We start from the raw sequence: 19,565 nt of genomic DNA on the forward strand, positions 1-19,565 counted from the left end.
TTGAAATTTCTCCGCTTTGTAAGGCTGCAACAACTCTAGTCTTCATTGCTTCACGTAACATATCTACAAATTAAACTTACATGATGCTCAACAAAAATTTACCACATTAGAGAGAACACTAAAAGGTTAGCAATTGACTCATGGTTCTTTGCAACCGATACAAATGGCTAACTGAAGGCGATGAGCTGAAACAATGAACATAAAATGGAACTCATTCTCTTTCATTATAAGTGTTTTAGGCCATTCAAATCACCTTGCATATTCTTTGGCCCCATCATACCCTTGTCCACGCCAGTCTAGATATGCTTAACCCATGCTTAGAGAACAACTCATCAATTGCCTTTTTAAGTGTAGGATTGCACTAGTTTCCTTAACATGCACAACTTCAAAAATCTCTCAATCATACAACCTTTCTTGTCGACATATTTAAAACAAGCGCCATTTGCTCTTTAATTGATATATCACGTGCTTCATCGACTAAAATAGCAAACAATGAATTTCCATAATCCTTTAAAATAACATTTGTAGTTTCCACTGCATTCACAATCTCTTTTTGTATATCAAAGTGAGGTCAATTTTCGATTTTTAGAAGCATTATCAAGAACATTCTTAATGACTTTAGTTATGATCTTTCAAAATCAATTATAAGTTCAAGAAAATTACCTTTACCGATCGACTCCTCGATTCATCATGGCCACGGAAAGCTAAACCTTGTCTCAAAAGAAACCTAATACAATGTTATTGCAGGTTAGATGTATTCGGTAATCCCGCCGAACTTGGTGATTTCTCTCAAGAAATGTTTAGATATCTTTGCTCTTGATTTAGCAAACCTGTAAGCAATATTATGAGCACTATTTGGTCCTCCAACATGCTCTTTTAATTTGGTTTTCCTTTCCCAATTAGTAAACCCCTTGTAAGAGAAAACATCTCCGCCTCCTTGTGCCCCCTGATCAGATTTAAAGAGATAACAATAGTGACAAAACGCGGCATCTTTGTGAATACTATATTCCAACCAACTAAACTCTCCATACCACTCTTTCCGAAGCGGCGGTTCCCTTGCCTATTGTCCTTGGAGGAAAAGTATAGGCAAGGACCCCTAAGCAAATATCTTCTTCTTTCGATTCGCGATCATTAGGATGATAATCGAAATCTTGTTCCTCAATCCAGGGTCTCCCGGAAGACTAGACAAGTCAAGTTCTTCACGATTTCCATGTTGAACCCGCTTTGACGTAGGTTGTTCAACACCACCATCCTCAGTTTCTTGGTGACCTCGCTTTGAAGAGGATCCTACTTCAACACTAACAACATGATCTGTGTTACTAGTTGGTTTTAAGGGCAACGACTTTTCTTTGATCAAATACTTTAGCATAGCTATTTAAACAATTAAAATAAACCACCAATCAATTTAATTGAAATTGCACAAATTAAAATAAACCACCAATAATGTTCACAAAATAAAATAATAATCACAAACATATAAAAATCTAAATAATATGGTTTAGGAATCAGTACAAAAACACGACAAAAAATTAAATAATATAAGAGTTACCTAGTTATCTCCACAAAACCGGTAGGTGTAAAGTTGTTTGTTTGGGTAGAAAAGTAGAAGACTTAAATTTTAATATATGGTAATAGAGAATGGAGGAGAAGAGAATTAGAATAGGTGAGGGAGTTTTTTTTTTTCTTTCTATTTTTTTTTAATAGATACAAGATGGTTTCTATTTGGGTTTATATATGGGTGGATAAATACGAGATAAAGAGGAACACACGGAATACAAGTACTATTGGTTTTCTATTTGCTTTTTTAGTACTATTTGCTTTAACCAAATTTAACCGAATCAAATTGTAACCAAATTTCAGCACATCCTTTTAACCGAATCTATTTGTACATTGTACACATGACATCATGACACAGCATATCCTTTTGTTTCCTTTCTAATTTCTACATGCATACTTTTCTTTATTTTTTTTGTCTTTTACTTATACCACTTAGCACTTGCGGCAGTTGCCATAGCTGATAAAAATTTTTTTGGCTTGGGTCAAAGTGAGGGTACGCCAGGGTGTATGCTGGGCCCCCCTGGCTCCGCCACTGCACTATATGATAGTTGGTCTTGGGGAATACCCTTCTCAATATGGAGAAGGCAATTTAAAATCTCCTTATTTACTTAATTTAAAAACACCTCCCCCACTAAATTTAGAATAAACCCCACTTTTATTTATATAATTTGAAGATTTCTTTATTTACTTAATTTAGAAACACCTCCCTCACTAAATTTAGAATAAATCCTACTTTTATTAATATAATTTGAACAAGATCCCTTTTTTATTAATAATTTAGAAACACCTCTCTAATATCACTTAAATTAAATAATTACCCTCATTTCCAAATTAAAACAAGTCATATTTTATTTATTGATAATTTAAAAGAACTTTCCTAATATCACTTAAATAACATAATTATCTCCCATTTTGTTTAAAATAAATAAATATATGAGTCTTTCCTATATAATTACAATTACTATTTACAATTAAAATTCAAAGAAACCATGCTAACTATCAATCACGAGAGATAGGTTTCCAAATTTAAAAAACCCGATGCGTAGCACGGTTCGCATACTTGTAATTTATAGTAGGCCACCTAAATACATAACCCTATCGGGCTAGCACAAAGCAATATCCCGATATATCGCGATATTTGGGGATATCTATCCAGATTTCAGAGAAAAATATATAAATATCACGATATGTTCAGAGATATATACGACTGCAAATATCGGTGATATTTCAATGATATTTGTGATATTTTGGGATATTTTGTGATATTTTGCGATATTTTGTGTATATAACAATTTTATTTAATATTTACCATTATATTTCAAATAAATATAAATAATGTATCATGATATATATTTTGGATGTATCCACGATATTTGTATGTCAAATATCCCCAAATAGGGGGATATATCCACGATACATATCCAGAAATTGAATATCGATAAATATCCATATCCTGATATTTTGTACTATGAAACCTGATACAACCAAGAAAGAAAAAGAAAAGGAGAGTTCCAAAGTTAATATCTTAGATCATCAGCTCCCACAACGTCCCACGTCAACAATGGTCTATGGCGATGGATGAAATGTGTGTTCATCAGTAAAGGTCATTTTTATATATATCTCATTGTTTCATTATTATTTTTTTGGTTTTTACAATTTTTCATTTTTCTTTCATATATGTGTGGGCTTCCATTTTCCTTTTAAAGACACATCGAGAGTCCTTGGGGAGAAATGCAATTGGGTAAGTTGCGGACACTCATTTTTTTCAATGTCTATGTATTAGTGGGGGAGGATTAAAGGAAAATTGAAACAACTTGGCGACATCAGTGGAGATAGAATAGGACAACGTAGAGATCCTACTCTATTTTCCATGGTCAGAGTTCCACTTGTCATTAACAGGAAGTGAATGAGTATTCGTAATATAGCGTAGTACAACATGAATATATAATCTATAACTGCCAAGCTCTTAATTTCAAAACAGTTTTTTCGTGTTTCGTCCCCGTCAAATTTGCCAATTAGTATTCCGTTCCTCCCCCAACTTCTTCCATTATAATTACTTAATTAGTATTCCGTTCCCAATTTCACAGCATTACCAAGTCAACTCTTAGGACTATGTTACATTCGTTTGGTGCATGTGTAATGTCAAATCTACCCTTCCACAAATAAAATAACAAAAATACCCATTTACCCACCCAAGACCAAATTCAATCCATTTGCCATGTGGCATCAGATCCACTTAATCCAATGAGCACACTTATTTTTTCTAAATAACACTCACTACCCCTGCCAATCTAAAATGACCAGACTACCCTCACTCATGTTCCCTTCTATTGCCACATGTCAGCAACCTCACTCAATGCCTTATCACCTTTACTCATGTTGATCTCTTTTGCCACGTGTCATCATCACACAAGCATCTTGTTGTACTTAGTGGACCAACATCTCAAACAACTCTATCATATCAACTTTTATTTTTAATTTTTCTTTTCAAACAAAATAAAACAATAAATAGAACTGGAACTGTACATCTTCTCCATATTCATTTCTCCATTCTCTTATGCAACTAATATCTCTCCAAAAAAATGGCAACAGAAAATCTAAGAGCAGGTAGTATAACCTGTGTTTTTCTTCAAATTTGAAGAAAAAGTTTGAAATTTCTCGGAATTCCATCTCTAGGAGGCCTCAAATCCGGTCGCATAACTTGCTTGTTCGTATTCTTGTTCGCAAATTTGACAATTTGGATGCGGATGCCGAGTGACATTGGTAATGTTGCCCCAATTTTTTTTTTTTTTTTACTTTGATCGCAAGACCACGCCCGATTAATCTTGTTGCACACCACTACTAATATCGCGTGTTTTTTTTTTTTTTTTTACTTTTGGAATCGTTGTGCGCCACTCCTAATGTCGCATGGGTTATTTTGGAATTGTACATGTGACACTCCAACTATCACGCGACAGTGGTAATATCGCGTGAGTTGTTTTTTGCTAATGAAATTTGCGACTACTTAGAGTTGGTCGAAATTTGCAACTAGATTCTTCAAATTTGAAGAGTATACTACCACCACCTAGAGATGCTCTAAGTTTCTGCTCAATACTAACAGAATCAAGCAAACTAATATCATCTCATTCCCACCATTTCATATATAGCACTATCAGTCTTATTCCTCTTCCCATATTTTTTTTTCTCTCTAATAGCATTCCCCACTCTTCAAACCACCATTCACTTCTAAGAAAACCTCCCAAAGCTTAACAAATAATGTTTTCCAGAAGAGCATGGACAAACATTTTAGTGAAATTACCATGACAAGCATTTCAGTGAAAAACAATAATCCAACCCCACATAATTAATCCGATGATCGCACGAAAAGTACAAATTATATAATTCAATTTCTTAATGGGCTTTCTAACATGCTCCTTTATTAATCAATATCACATAAACCTAACAAATTAGTAATTCCTATATGAATGTAGCAATTTGTACCACACGAAGGCAACATGGAAGAAATTGTTTTCGGTCACTCTAAATCAAATTGCTTCTAATCATCACAAGAGATTGGGTATTAAAAGAAAAAATACATTGCATGAAATTGAAGCAGCACCAACTCTACAGTGAAATTGAAGCTATTACTTGCAAGCAGTTGAAGCAAAAACCAAAGTTATGTAATAAGTCATATATAGTGTAATTTGTTCATCTCTATCTTCCTCTTTCTCTCACTTCACTTCTTCTCTCAAAATCATCTTCTCCTCTATCTCAACACTGATAAGAATTAATGTAAAACAAGTGGGTTTAGTGTTTGCAAGTTAGTAGTCTAAATGTTAGTGTCTACAAGTTAGTAGTCCAAGTGGTCTATGTAATTGGCCGTAGTGTTTGAGTGGTTTAGGAGTCTGTTAGCTATACTCGGGAGTTGTGCTAGTCTTAAGGAGTCTTAGGTTGTTGTACAAGTATAGTCCACGTAGGCTATGCTTCTCTTATAAATAAGTCAGAGAGTCAGTACAATGTAAGCATCGAGTCTTTTAGTTTTCAAAATTCAAGTAACACTTGCAGTCTATTCTCTCTGTTTTTGTACTTGTTTTTTAGCTTTATATTGCATTATTCCAACAGTTTTGGTATTAGAGCAAGGTTCGATTTAGGTTGGGTGAATCGCCATTTTTTGGAGATTAGTTGTTGTAGCAAATCTTCATAGAGAAGCATGGCAGTATCCATGGCGCCAAATGGTGTCAATTCTCTTAATGTCTCACATTCTCACTCTCTAGTTCCGATCTTTAGTGGAGAGAAGTACGAATTCTGGAGCATTAAGATGAAGACCTTTTTCATCTCTCAAGACCTTTGGGAGATTGTTGAAAGTGGTTATGTAGAGACGGGAGCTGATGCAAAGGAGCATCGCAAGAAGGATGCGAAGGCTCTACTAGTGTTACAACAAGCTGTGATAGAATCGATCTTTCCTCACCTTGCAAGTGCAATCAAGTCGAAGGAAGCATGGAGAATTTTAAAGCAAGAGTTCCATGGGGACAACAAGGTAACAATGGTAAAGCTTCAAACTTTTCGTAGGGAGTTTGAAACTCTCCTTATGAAAGGTAATGAATCTGTGCAAGATTTTATTTGTAGAGTTTCTGTCATAGTAAATCAAATGAAAACTTTTGGAGAAACAATCTCATATAAGAAGGTTGTTGAAAAGATTTTGAGAAGTCTTCCTTCAAAGTGGGATCATGTAGTTACTGCTATTAAGGAGTCTAAGGAATTAGATAACTATTCCTTGAATGACTTGATGGGATCTCTTTTAGCGCATGAAGATCGAATGAACAGTCTGCAGAGAAGAGTGTTGAGCATGCGTTTCAAACCAAAGTTGATTTTTCTAACAAAGAAGAAGGTTCATGTAGTCGAGGACGAGGTTGAGGCAGAGGAGGCTATCATGGTCGTGGTAAAGGAAGAGGCAGATTTGGTATGGGTAGAGGCAACCATAATGGCGGAAACCAATATGGTGATAGAGGCAACCAAAGGCAGAACCATCAAGGGAGGCAATGTTATACGTGCAATCAGTATGGGAACATTGGAGTATATTGCCCACAAAAAGTTCAGCAACAAGCCGATTTCATTGAAGACAACCAAGAAGACGGTAATCTTTTTCTGACCTGTCTAGACTCTCAAGAAAGTAAGAGTGATATATGGTTCCTAGATAGCGGTTGTAGCAATCATATGACAGGAGATAGAAGTATGTTCCGCAATCTTGATGAATCTGTAAAGTTACAAGTTCGGCTTGGCAATGATAAAGCAGTCCAAATCGAAGGCAAGGGGACTATAGTTGTTATGGCTAAATCAGGTATTGAACGACTAATTCATGATGTTTACTATATCCCTGGTCTAGCTCATAACTTGCTAAGCGTAGGACAGTTGATTCAACGAGGGTACTCTGTTATGTTTGATGATGCTATGTGTGAAATCAGAAAACATAGGTCTAATATCCCTCTTATAAAAATTCCCATGACCAAGAACAAGATGTTTCCTCTTGAGATTTCTTGTTTTGATGATTGTGTCTTAGTTGTCTGCGCTAATGATGATTCAAAATTATGGCATTTACGATGGGCATTTACACTTGAATGGGCTGAAATTGTTATGTCAGAAAGATATGGTGTTTGGTTTGCCTTCTATTTCCAGTCTTGATCATGTGTGTGAAGGGTGTGTTTACGGAAAGCAACACCGCATACCATTTCCAATTGGAAAGGCGTGGAGAGCCAAGATGCTTTTGGAAGTTGTCCATGCCGATATATGTGGTCCGACAAGAACCATGTCTTTTAGTAAGAGTAGATATTTTTTACTATTTACTGATGACTATACTCGTATGAGCTGGGTATTTTTTTCTCTCTTACAAATCAGAAGCATTTGAAAAGTTTCAAGAGTTTAAAGCCTATGCAGAAAAACAGAGCGGGTGTACCCTTAAAGTTCTTGAACCGATAGAGGGGAGAGTTCTTATCGATGAGTTTGCATCATTTTGCAAGAGAAATGGCATTCACAGGCAGTTGACGAGTGAGGAAAACCCCGAACATAATGGGGTTCTTTGAAAGGAAGAACCGGACGGTTGTTGAAATGGCGAGAAGCATCTTTGAATGAGAAAAAGCTTCCTAATGCATTTTGAGTGAAGCAAATGGCTTACATCAGTCTATCTTTTAAACATATCCCCAACAAAGCGGTGCGAAACATGACTCCATATGAAGCATGGTGGAACAGAAAGCCCAATGTAAGTTGTTTAAAGATTTTTGGCAGCATGGCTTATTCACTGATTGAGTCTAGTGCTCGTTCTAAGCTCGATAAAAAAAGTGAGAAATGTATCTTTGTTGGCTATAGTGATGAAACCAAAGGGTATCGGTTGTATAATCTAGAAACTAGAAAACTAATCATTCGTCAAGATGTTATATTCGATGAAAATAGTTTTTGGCAGTGGGAAGCTGAACAAAATCAGCATGTTCCTTTTGTAGAAGATGCATCTGAACCGGCACAGATAGTGCAGCAAGTTGGGCCATCACAATCTTCTCCATTGTGAAGTTCACCTCAGTCTTCTCCATCACAGAGTACTCCAAGGAGCACAGGGAGCACTTCTTTAAGGCGTCAAAGTAGTGAGGGCAGCAACATCAATGACCCTACTCTTGACTCCGACACTCCTCCACATAAATTTTGATCTTTGCAAGATCTTTATGAGACTTGTACTTATGCTCTCATGGTTGCAGAACCTATTAGTTATGAAGAAGCAGAAGGAAAGGAAAAGTGGGAGCACTCCATGGAGGAAGAGATTGCTGCCATTGAAAAAAATGATACATGGGAACTAGTCGAATTGCCACCCAGAAAAGATGCCATAGGTGTAAAATGGGTCTACAAGGTTAAGTATAATGCTGATGAAAGTGTTCATAAGTTCAAGGCAAGACTAGTTGTGAAGGGCTATGTGCAAAAATATGGTATCGATTACGTGGATACCTTCTCCCCGGTTGCTAGATATGAAACTGTTCGAATTATTTTGGGATTAGTTGCTCAAAATAAATGGCCAGTATTTTAGTTTGATGTAAAGTCGGCTTTCCTAAATGGTTCTTTGGAAGAGGATGTTTATGTTGTGCAGCCACAAGGGTTCATTGTTGAAGGACAGGAGGAGAAAGTATATAAGTTGAATAAGGCACTCTATGGGCTTAAGCAAGTGCCAAGAGCATGGTATAGCCGACTCGACTCATATCTTCGTAAGGATGGTTTTCATCGAAGTGATAATGAGCCTACATTATATGTGAAGATAACAAGTGCTGGTGATATTATTATTATATGTGTATATGTAGATGATATTATATACACTGCATCCTCTAACATTCTTATCAAGGAATTCAAAGACAAAGATGATGATGAGGGAGTTTGATATGTCGGATTTGGGCTGGCCGCACTATTTCCTAGGTCTCCGGTTGACAAATAGATGATGGAATATTCATAGGCCAAGAAAAGTATGCTTTGGACCTGCTTAAGAAGTTTAACATGCTGAATTGCAAGACATCTTCTACTCCCATGAACACAAGTGAGAAGTTGTCAATGAATGATGGAACACCAAGAGCCAACGAAAGATTTTTAGAAGTATGGTTGGTGGGTGATGTATCTTACACACTCTCGTCCGGATATAATGTTTTGCGGTCGGTTTAGTCTCAAAAATTTATGCACAATCCTTGATTGCATCATCTTGGAGCAACCAAGAGAATTCTTCATTATATTCGGGCAACCAACAACTATGGCATTTGGTATAAACCGGTTCCTCATTTCAGTTTGGTTGGGTCTCATCGATAGTAGTATTTGGCGGGTTAAGTAGATGACCGAAAAAGCACAAGCGGGTTTGTTTTCAGCCTAGGATCGGGAACTATATCATGTCTCTCAAATAAGCAAGCGATCAGCTTAATCATCATCATCTGAAGCCGAGTACATGTCGGCAAAGTCGACAGCGATATCAAACCATTTGGATGCGAAGAGTCTTGGAGGACTTGCACCAAGTACAAGCAACACCAATGAGAGATTAAGCTGCGACAACAAAGCTACTATTTCAATGACGAAGAACCCAGTTTTCCATGGGAGGACAAAACACATTGAGCTTCGTCATCACTTCATTCGAGATGTAGTTGCGAAGGAACAATCGTGATAAAGTATTGTCCAACAAATGATCAAGTTGCGGATGGATTTACCAAGGCACTCTCATATCCTAAGTTCGGAAGTTTCGATCCTCATCGAATGTTTTCCTTTTTGCATCAAGGGGAGTGATAAGAATTGATGTAAAACAAATGGGTTTAGTGTTTGCAAGTTAGTAGTCTAAATGTTAGTGTCCGCAAGTTAGTAGTCCAAGTGGTCTATGTAATTGGCGTAGTGTTTGAGTGGTTTAGGAGTGCATTAGCTATACTTGGGGAGTTGTGCTAGTCTTAAGGAGTCTTAGGTTGTTGTACAAGTATAGCCCACGTGAGGCTATGCTTCTCTTATAAATAAGTCGAGAGTCAGTACAATGTAAGCATCGAGTTTTTTAGTTTTTAGAATTCAAGTAACACTTGCAGTCTATTCTCTCTATTTTTGTACTTGTTCTTTAGCTTTCTACTGCATTATTCCAACAAACACTACCATTGCCACCAACTATCACCAATAACTAATTTTGGGTAATTCTAATCAATTGGGTTACCCCACCCAATTGATATAATGAGTAGAACTAACCAACTTATTTAACTTATGAAATGACTTGTAAGTTTGTTAATGTAATATATAGTTTTTGAGAGAGAGAGAGAGTTCTTTGGTGATGGCAATGGCGGACCAGTGGTGGGGAGAGTGATATGATGGATTAAGCTAGGTATAGTACAAGGCCCAAAATATCGATACGATGATGGTACCTAAAAGATATATAGGATATAGATATTTCGGATATATCTATTTTTGTATCCAAATTATTTAAAATATTTGATATATCGGATATATGGCCGGATATTTCGGAAAATTTGTTGGATTTATATTTTAAAATGGAACTATGGAAAAGATTAAGGATATGGTCATCTCATCGGAAAAATAGTTCTATATTGGGTGGATATACGGAAATATCGATGTCGATTGTGGTGTACCAAAAATCACTCGATATATATCGGATATATCGGGCGATATTTTGGTCCATGGTATAGTAAAGAAGTTTTGTTCAATTCGTGGCCCTTTAATTTGTTGGATGGAACTATGGAAGAAGGTGGTCATCTCATCATAGCATCATAAACATAATTGAGGGTTAGTTAGGGTAATGATTTAGGGCAAAAGAGATAAACATAATTGAGAAATTTTAGGTGATTTAGTAGTAGAAATCATTTAAGCCAAATATTTGTGAGCGTTGGATTAAATGGATCTGATGATGCCACATGGCAAATGGATTAAATTTGGTCTTGTGAGAGTCAATGGGTTTTTTGGTCATTTTACCTATGGAGAGGTAAATGTGTACTTACACATACATGCACCAAAACGGACGGAGTCAAGTCAATGACTGCTGACTTAGTCATGCTGTGAACTTAGGGACGGAAGACTAATAATTGAAGAAGTGGGGACGGAATACCTAATTGGCAAAGTTAATGGGGACGGAACACTAAAAAAACTGAATTCAAAAATCAGTTACTTTGGAAACCACCTATATATATTCTCCATTCCTTTCCTCTTCCACATTTTGATCACCTTATAACCACCAATCTCCACACCATCATCACATCATGTCAGATAGCAATTCGAAAGTTCATTCTGCATTCGAAGCACTCTCGTTCATTCTTGGCTCCATCCCTCTTTCTGTTTCTTCTTGTGAAACCCCTGAATCTTTACTCCTACATCACCCTGAGATTACCAAGCAAATTTCAAACCACCTTAAGCTACCCAATTCTGGCGCTGGAGAAAATGAACTCTGTCGTTGGCTTTACAACACATTTCAATCCTCAGACCCAACCCTTCAATTAGTAGTTTTAAAATTCTTGCCTATTATCGGTGGAGTATACCTTTCTCGGGCAAGTTTAAGGAAGTCGCTTGCTGGTTTCGAAGCCATACTCTTGGCTATATATGCTTATGAAACAACATCTAGGAGAGGGCAAGCAATAACAGTAAATGTTCCGGATTTATCACATCCAAGCATCTATCACGAGGTAGCTGTAATGAATAGCACAACCGAATTGAACTTAGCTATTTTGTCACAAACATTGGAACCCCATGGTACAATCAGATCTACTAAGAGGGCTCGGATAGTTGGTGTTTGTTTTGAATTGTATTATAGTAAGATAGCTCTTATTCCCTTACGTTCTAAGATTGACTTCTGCGAGCTTTGTGTGATTTGGGCTGGTCAGGACGGCGACATGTACGAGGATGAAGATGGTAGAAAACACAATGGTGAGGATATTCATGATGGTAGCAAACAGAACGCTTCTACCAGTGAAGGTGGCGTGGGGAAGATAACTAAGGGGAAGAAAGGTGAGGACAAGAAAGATGGAAGAATTCCTCTTCCATGGGAAGTTTTACAACCTGTTTTGAGGATTTTGAGCCATTGTCTGATGGGTCCAACCAAGTCGAAAGAATTAAAAGATGCAGCGAGTGCGGCGTCTAGGAGTCTGTATGCAAGAGCATTGCATGAGGTCAATCCTCAAGCAATTCTAACTACCGGCAGTCTACTTAGACTTGGGAAGATGGCAATTGATTCGAATGTCGAGCCCGATCCAACAGAAATTCGAGATCTAAGGAACCCTGTGATCACCCTTTAATTCATATTTATATTCTGTACGTTCTGGTTTTGTCATCTGCAAGCAAAAAATAACAGTACATACCATATAACCACATTATGTACGTTGTCTGGTAGAAGAAGAAAACAAAAGCTTAATTGTTAGAGGACACGGCGAACCTTCTCTTTAATAGGATTTGATTCTAACGTTTTTATTATATTTATCTTCCCATTATCATTTGAATCATATCGTGTTTACAACCAACAACGGAAATTAGGAGAGAAATTTGACCCTGCTCAGATAGTTACTACTTGTATAAATGACAAAATGATTAACACTGGAAGGGTATAGGAAACATGAAGTGCAGCATATAAATGACAAAATGAATAACACTGGAAGGTATAGGAAACATGAAGCATATAAATGACAAAATAATTAACACTGGAAGGTATAGGAAACATGAAGTGCAGCCTATAAATGACAAAATGAATAACACTGGAATGTATAGGAAACATGAAGTGCAGCCTTCTTGCCATTATGCCATGCATGACACTTCCAATCAATTGAAAAAGAAACTAAACAACGAAAAACAATTGAGCAAGGCTTTGGCTAGATTATCGATGTCACAGTTTCACCCAAAATAACTGAAGCCTAGAACCCAACTACGGTTCGCGTTGTAACACTATCTAATGTCAAGAATAAAAATTGCCCAGAGATGTTCAACTGTAGCAGAATAGGACACTATTTTACTCATTTATGTGTTTGTTTCCACATTTATTAAGATCTTGAAAAAAAAATATTTGGAACAGTTGGGGAACCCCCTGTAATATACAAACTAAATTTGGAATTCCGTCAGTTGACATTGTCCTAACTCCTAACCTACATTTCTCTGTTCCTGATGCATATTGTAGGATGAATCACGTCATGAAAGTAAGTCCCAATAAAGGTATCACCCTGTGAAAACCCTATTCCTTATTATCTTCTCTGACTCTGTCAAACCCAAATGTCTTATCCCATTTTCTTTCAACCATCTTTCCTTCCCCCGTCTATACCCCATTGGAGCTGATTCTCACCCATCTTCAGTAACTTCAAACCCTCACTAACCCTAGGAAAGAATCCTTGCGGCCTCAAGCACCAAGCTCCAAACACACCAAATAAAACCCCCAAATCATTTTCAAATCTCTCTATGCCGTGTTCAGTGAACTTTGTGCTGCTCATCAAAACACCAATGTAGAGCAAACGATCCACCCCGGTTGCCACACTTCTCCAAAAAACAACGAAATCAATCTTATTCAAATCCTCTTCCAATTTTGCAATCTTCCCTTGCAGATAATCTAGAGCTCCAACAAACGACTTAGACACGGTCCAACCATCTTCCCCCGTTTCTTGCCACTGCCATTTGTTTTTCATATAATCTCTACACTGAGAATCGAATCCCCTCAAAACAACAGTTGATATCTTTTCAACCCATTCTATTCTGAACTCTTCCAGTTTTCCAAGTTCCTCGTCGAATATACAACCACCCAGACATTCAACTGTCTCATTGCCTGAAGTATAGCCCTGTCCATATCCCAAATCACACTCCTGAGCTAATCCCATCTCAAGATAGAACAAATCTTCACACCATTCCTTCAGAACCGACTCACAGTAGCGAGCTGCATTAATGGAGCTTGACACCTTTATAAGTGCATCTCTGTCTGCTAGTGCAGTTAATCCTTCTGCTTCTTGGCATCTGTGAAGTAAGCGGTCAAGAAATTCCCTTATGATAGGTGCACCAGCCAATCTTGTAAACCTTGCCCTCAACGAAATGCTTGGCAATGACCTGCAACGGTCAATCACGGCAGATAGACGCTGCAGAACAGCACCTGTAACAGCTGAAGATTTGTAATCTTCCGACCCCGAGACAGGTAATACTCCTTGAACATTCATTTTCCAGTTTCTCTCATCTTCCATCTCAGGTTTTAGGTTATCCAATATATCACTGAGTTCTAATTCGGCCCATAACTCGAGCCAGTCGGGGCGATCACAGAAAACAGACAATGAAAACATCCTATGGGTATTTTCATCTTCCGTTGAGGCATGCACAACACCTGATTGAGCTATCAGAGCTTGAACACGTTTATCAAAATTAATCATCAGATCAACAAGTTGCAGCCATGAGGTTCTAGCCTGTGCATTAATTCCATTGACACCGTCCTCGGTGAGATGTCCAACATAAATAGGGAAGATTTCTTTTGCCAAGTACGTAGATACTGAGCTCACCATTGCTGAAATCCATTCTTCTCTACAACTATAACCAGAAAGCCTTGCCTTATCAACCATTGGCTGCAACAAATCATCCATGGAGTCCACAAAATCCCTAGTTGTCTTATATACAAGGGCAAAAATCAATTCTGGCTTCTCAATCCATTTTGAAAAATGCCGTTGGGTAGCCAAAGATATAGGATTGACAAGCTCCTCAATTGCCCAAAGGGGTTGGCGCAAAGCAATTTCACGGTTACGACCCTCAAGTTGCCTGGACTTTCTCCGTCTCTGTAGCTCCTGGAGACTGCACAAGGCAAGAAAGTTTTCACAGTAATGGTTTTTCAGGTCTCCTCGCATTGTGAAAAGAGGATTTACCACATTAGATGATTTCCTTGAATTTATGTTTGTGGAAGTCAAATTGGCTAAGGATGGTGGCCATCCAAGAGAAGAAAGAAGGGAACGATGGTCGGCAATTGCCTGGGGTCTGAGGATGGCTAAAGCTCGATCAACCCTGTGATCAGCAGCTGAAACAAGACGTGCCCACTGAGGTCGTGATTTTGTAACTGACACTAAGACATCCTCCATGAGATTGAGATTTTTAATGGCAAGCCGCATTTCCTGTAGAGGAAAAAATTAAGATGGAAATTTGTTTTTGCAACACAAGCTACATCAATGCATGAAAAAACTGTTTACCTCAGAATTGGCCCCTGAATGCAGTTTCATAATAGAAGAGACACTATTTTCTATGTCACCAATAAGGGTGTCAAGTTTCAATGCTGTTTCTGTATACATAAGCAAAAGCAAATGTTAAATTATATAAAACAAGTAGGGAAGCGATGTTAAGTACCCATTAAATGGCAATATGAATAGTTAATCAATCACTTACTTTTCACATTTTCAGCCCAAGTTTTTTTTAAGTAATATATAGGAGAACAAGCCATCCAAGTCTTCCTTAATGATTAATCTATCCAAGTTTTTCGTTTTACATTATTTATTTATATTTAGCTCAGTAAAAATAGATCCACATTAAAAGTAAAGTAGGGCCTACATATACAAGAGAAGAAATATTGCAGCTAAAAGATCCAAATATCAATTACGAAAATAATCAACATATTCAAGAACAACAAAAAGTCACATCTAACAACAAATTGCTCAAAGGGACACACTTTGATTGACAAAATCACTTCTTCCACTGTTGCCGCAACTCCTTCAGAATTCTTCCAACCACTCAAGCATAAACCCACATAATTGCAAAAAGTAGATGACTCCAAAGTCACTTACCATATTAGTTGAAAGGAAAATGGCCCCAAGAACTAAATAAGCTCACCACTCAATTGGGACACACCAAATAGATTTTAGATTCAAGATGGACGACCAAATTTTCCAGGAAAAAGACACCTCAACACTAGATGAGACTTCCCATCTGTGATGAATGATTAACGATTGACAATACTTAACAATAATACATGACCAAATCTAATGTAGATTGAAATGGCGGAAGCAACACTTAATCAAAATCTATACTTTATAGAACCCTAAAAGTCTCACCTTTATTCATAATCACTCCATAGTTTATAAACACAAACACAACTACCCCCAAACCTAAATACAATCCCTTATTTATACTAATAACAATAAAGTAGCAACTAAACTAGTGGGCTCACGACCCATGGGCTTGGACTCGACTAGATGTCCACATCACACTCTCCAAGTTGAAGAAACTTGACCACAAGCTTGTTGACATGAAAACCCACTAATATGCAAAAACTCTTCAAATTTCAAACTTGTATACATCACCCTCCCGTGGTTCTGAAGAATTCGACCTCGAATCTTGCCCTAATATCGGCTCAAACGAATAACATGACACCACAATGCTGCTAGTACTCCTTTCTTGAAACACAACGGATACTAGAAGTCACGAAGTATGCGTTGAAGTGTTTTGTGATTGCGAGCTAAAATCTTCTCAAAATTGGTTAGAAAAGAATCAATATAACCACTACTTTGTGCTTACTGAATTGGAGGAACAAGACCTTCATAGATCTGGTCAGCACGACATCTTTGTTGCAAAGGAAGGTGATGAACCTGCTGATTTCGTTTGTTATCACGCTCAAGACATTTGAGCATGACACAATGGCTTCATAAATTCCTTCTTTCTCTTTGTAACCGGTGTTTTACATTGGGCTATATAAGCTACACCAACGATGGGGGGTTTGGGCTACAAAAGCTCCATCATAGCTTCCCTAAGTCGACTAGTCGCTTATTCTAATCGATCAAACCTGTTTTGCATCAAGGCTTCTCTCCACTCTTCTAATCGAGCAACCCGTACTCTAGGGGTTAATATGAATCCATGAGTTCTCTATGACATTGTAGACATATCTTGATTTGCAAAAAATAAAATTGGATTCGCGGTGAACAGTAACAGGGATAAACACTGCTGTGAACAATATTTTGTGAACAGTGTTTCTGCACAAATCTCCCAAAAAGCAATCTACTCCAATACCAAATAATGTAAATTGAAGTGGCGGAAGTAACACTTAATCAAAATCTACACTTTATAGAACCCTAAAAGTCTCACCTTTATTCATAATCACTCAATAGTTCATAAACACAAACACAACTATCCCCAAACCTAAATACAAGCCCTTATTTATACTAATAACAATAAAACAGTAATTAAACTAGTGGGCTCACGACCTATGGGCTTGGACTCGACTAGATGTCCACATCAAAATCTATCTAGTTTTTCAAAGCATAATATTAGATCCATGCTTCATTTCCCTCCTTTTTGAAATAGCAATGAAAAGTTCAAATGATAATTTTAAGAAGCCCTCATACTAAAATGAATTCTTGTTTTAATCGGAGCTACAACTTTGACGGAAACAAAAGAAGCTACCATATCAAACATCCAAAAAAAGAAAGTAGATCCGGTTAAATTTCCAACTAACACAGCGGGGGAGGTTTATGTTTTCACATCGTCTGATCGCCTAGAAACTATGCATCCAGCATCTGCTTTCAGTGACACAATAGTCTGTAAAGTTTCTAAGACGGAATGAACACCCAAAATGTTGAATACCATTTCGCCCCTAACTGAAAAAGTAACTGTTAACACCCCTTCACTAGGAATATGTCATTTTGCCAAATAAACCTGATAACCAAAGATAATCAATCTCTTAATGCCCCACATATCCTAATAGTTTATCGATCTTCACTTGGACTATGTTATTGTGCCAAATGGAAATGATAAATATAATCAATCAGATCACTGAATGCAACCTCACTCCCAATTTTTTTTAACACGCATCTATATAGCTAAGGTTCTAAGCAACTGAAACACCAAAGAATCAAATGATGTATATAAAACACCTTTCTCATGTACAACTACCGTCACCTACTCCGAATGTCTTCAACGAACTCTCAAAGCAAGTCCATAAAATCCTTAGTTACATGAACACGCCATATATATATATTTTTTTAAATCCGTATCGGATACGTATTCACGTGTCGGTGTTGGACACACACATATTGTACGTGTTATACCTCAATTTTTTATATTTCTCCGTGTCGGAGACAGATACACGTACCTATGTCAGTGTAACTTAGTAATCACTACTTTCACTAGACAACTTCTGTACTTTAAAACCCAGTTTCTTCCTACAAGCTCTACCCTGCACTCACTTTCGATAGAACCACTACTAAAATTCTCTTCACTCACACTAAATCCCAATGCCATACACTAATGCAAACCAATCAAAATGCAAGCATATCAACATTAAGTATTCAGGAAGTCGAAAACTGACCCGCATAAATCCGAACAGTCTCAACTCTGGCAACTTCTTTCGCCAATGCCGGTAACTCTTCTCCCAATATCTTCTTCTTCTTCTTCTCTCTTCCCACTCCATCATCTAACAAAGAAAAAAACATACACAACTCAATTGAAAGACAAAACAAAAAACAATACAACAGCTAAAAACAATCACAACGAACCTGGATTCGATACAGAGACACGTGTCGAGGACTTAAGATGATTTAATTTGAGTTGAATTACATGAAACAAACCACCGATTTGTTCCGAATGTGAAGCGTATGTGAAAAGAGATTTATCGAGTTTGTGGTTTAAGTTATTTAGAGATTGATCTAATTCTTGACATTGTTTCTGCAATTCCGGTACGAGATTTGATGAATTTAATATATCGTTTTTCGTTTGGAAATTTTGTTCAAGAAAAGAGTGGAGAGAATTTGACAAGTTTTGAGGTATGGTATCAATTGCTTTCATTTTCACTCCATTCCAAAAAATACAAAGAAGAAAGAGTGAAGAGTTAATATTATATATATAGTGGGCATGTTTTGTATAGGCCCAATAGGCCTAAAAGCCCAATAAGGACGTTTGATGTGGTTAAATGCGTACAACTCCAAAACCGAAATAATATCTGACCCGATGAAGTCAGGGGTCGAATTGAGCGAATTTCAAGGAGAATATTTGAAAGATTTTGGAAATGGGTGAAGAAGAAACTTAAGAGGTTGGGGTAACACATAATAGCCACAAAAGTGAAGGAGGAGAAGTTAGTTGGGTATGGGTGAAGAAGAAGGTGTACCACCATATTAGTACCCTTACTCATGGAATAATCTTGATCATAAGTCTAAGTGACCAAGCCGCTCATAGACACCGGGACGACTCACAGGTTCAGTTGGCTACTTGGATGGCTCATGTGTTTGGTTAGACACTTGGACAACTCAGGTTCAGTTAGGGTTTAGAACTCTTATTTTCTACATCTATAAAATATCACTTCTCGAAAGAACTACGGCTATGAAGACTTGATTCCAGTAAACACTTGAGTACGTAGGCAGCCATTCACATGGTTCAGTTTTTTATCCACCATAAACAATACCCATTACAGCTTTATTAGTGTGTTTAGGTAATTTAACATATTCAATCAATCACACTTCAAGTACAAGAAATAAAATGGGATCCGAAGCGTTCTATTTGACTTCGAATGGGCAGGCATGGTTCGTTGTCGATCAGGAAGCTCTACCAAGATGAAAAACTTGAAA

At 37.3% G+C, this 19,565-nt stretch overlaps 3 protein-coding genes across 3 annotated transcripts; 2 read left to right on the plus strand and 1 right to left on the minus strand.

Annotated features, from left to right (window-relative positions):
• Window positions 1–6,750: 6,750 nt before the first annotated feature.
• LOC147522624 (uncharacterized) lies at window positions 6,751–7,215 on the plus strand. The gene has a single exon (XM_086568148.1). The coding sequence runs from the start codon at window positions 6,751–6,753 to the stop codon at window positions 7,213–7,215; it is 465 nt and encodes a 154-aa protein (XP_086424274.1).
• A 4,028-nt stretch (window positions 7,216–11,243) lies between these two features.
• On the plus strand, window positions 11,244–12,489 carry LOC147522625 (hyccin). Its single transcript, XM_086560402.1, has one exon. The coding sequence runs from the start codon at window positions 11,286–11,288 to the stop codon at window positions 12,312–12,314; it is 1,029 nt and encodes a 342-aa protein (XP_086416528.1). The 5' UTR covers window positions 11,244–11,285; the 3' UTR covers window positions 12,315–12,489.
• A 527-nt stretch (window positions 12,490–13,016) lies between these two features.
• LOC147522626 (RINT1-like protein MAG2) lies at window positions 13,017–18,825 on the minus strand. The gene is given in 5 exon segments (XM_086594521.1): window positions 13,017–13,301; window positions 13,304–15,134; window positions 15,210–15,298; window positions 18,314–18,418; window positions 18,501–18,825. Coding segments are annotated over 5 exon segments (2,394 nt in total). The 5' UTR covers window positions 18,790–18,825; the 3' UTR covers window positions 13,017–13,221.
• Window positions 18,826–19,565: the final 740 nt, after the last annotated feature.

This window comes from Coptis chinensis, chromosome 1, assembly GCF_015680905.1.
Source record: "Coptis chinensis isolate HL-2020 chromosome 1, ASM1568090v1, whole genome shotgun sequence".
Lineage (NCBI taxonomy): Eukaryota > Viridiplantae > Streptophyta > Magnoliopsida > Ranunculales > Ranunculaceae > Coptis > Coptis chinensis.

Bases quoted from the DNA above. Each gene is read 5' to 3' on its own strand.
- LOC147522624 (XM_086568148.1), top strand. From the start codon at position 6,751: ATGACAGGAGATAGAAGTATGTTCCGCAATCTTGATGAATCTGTAAAG.
- LOC147522625 (XM_086560402.1), top strand. From the start codon at position 11,286: ATGTCAGATAGCAATTCGAAAGTTCATTCTGCATTCGAAGCACTCTCG.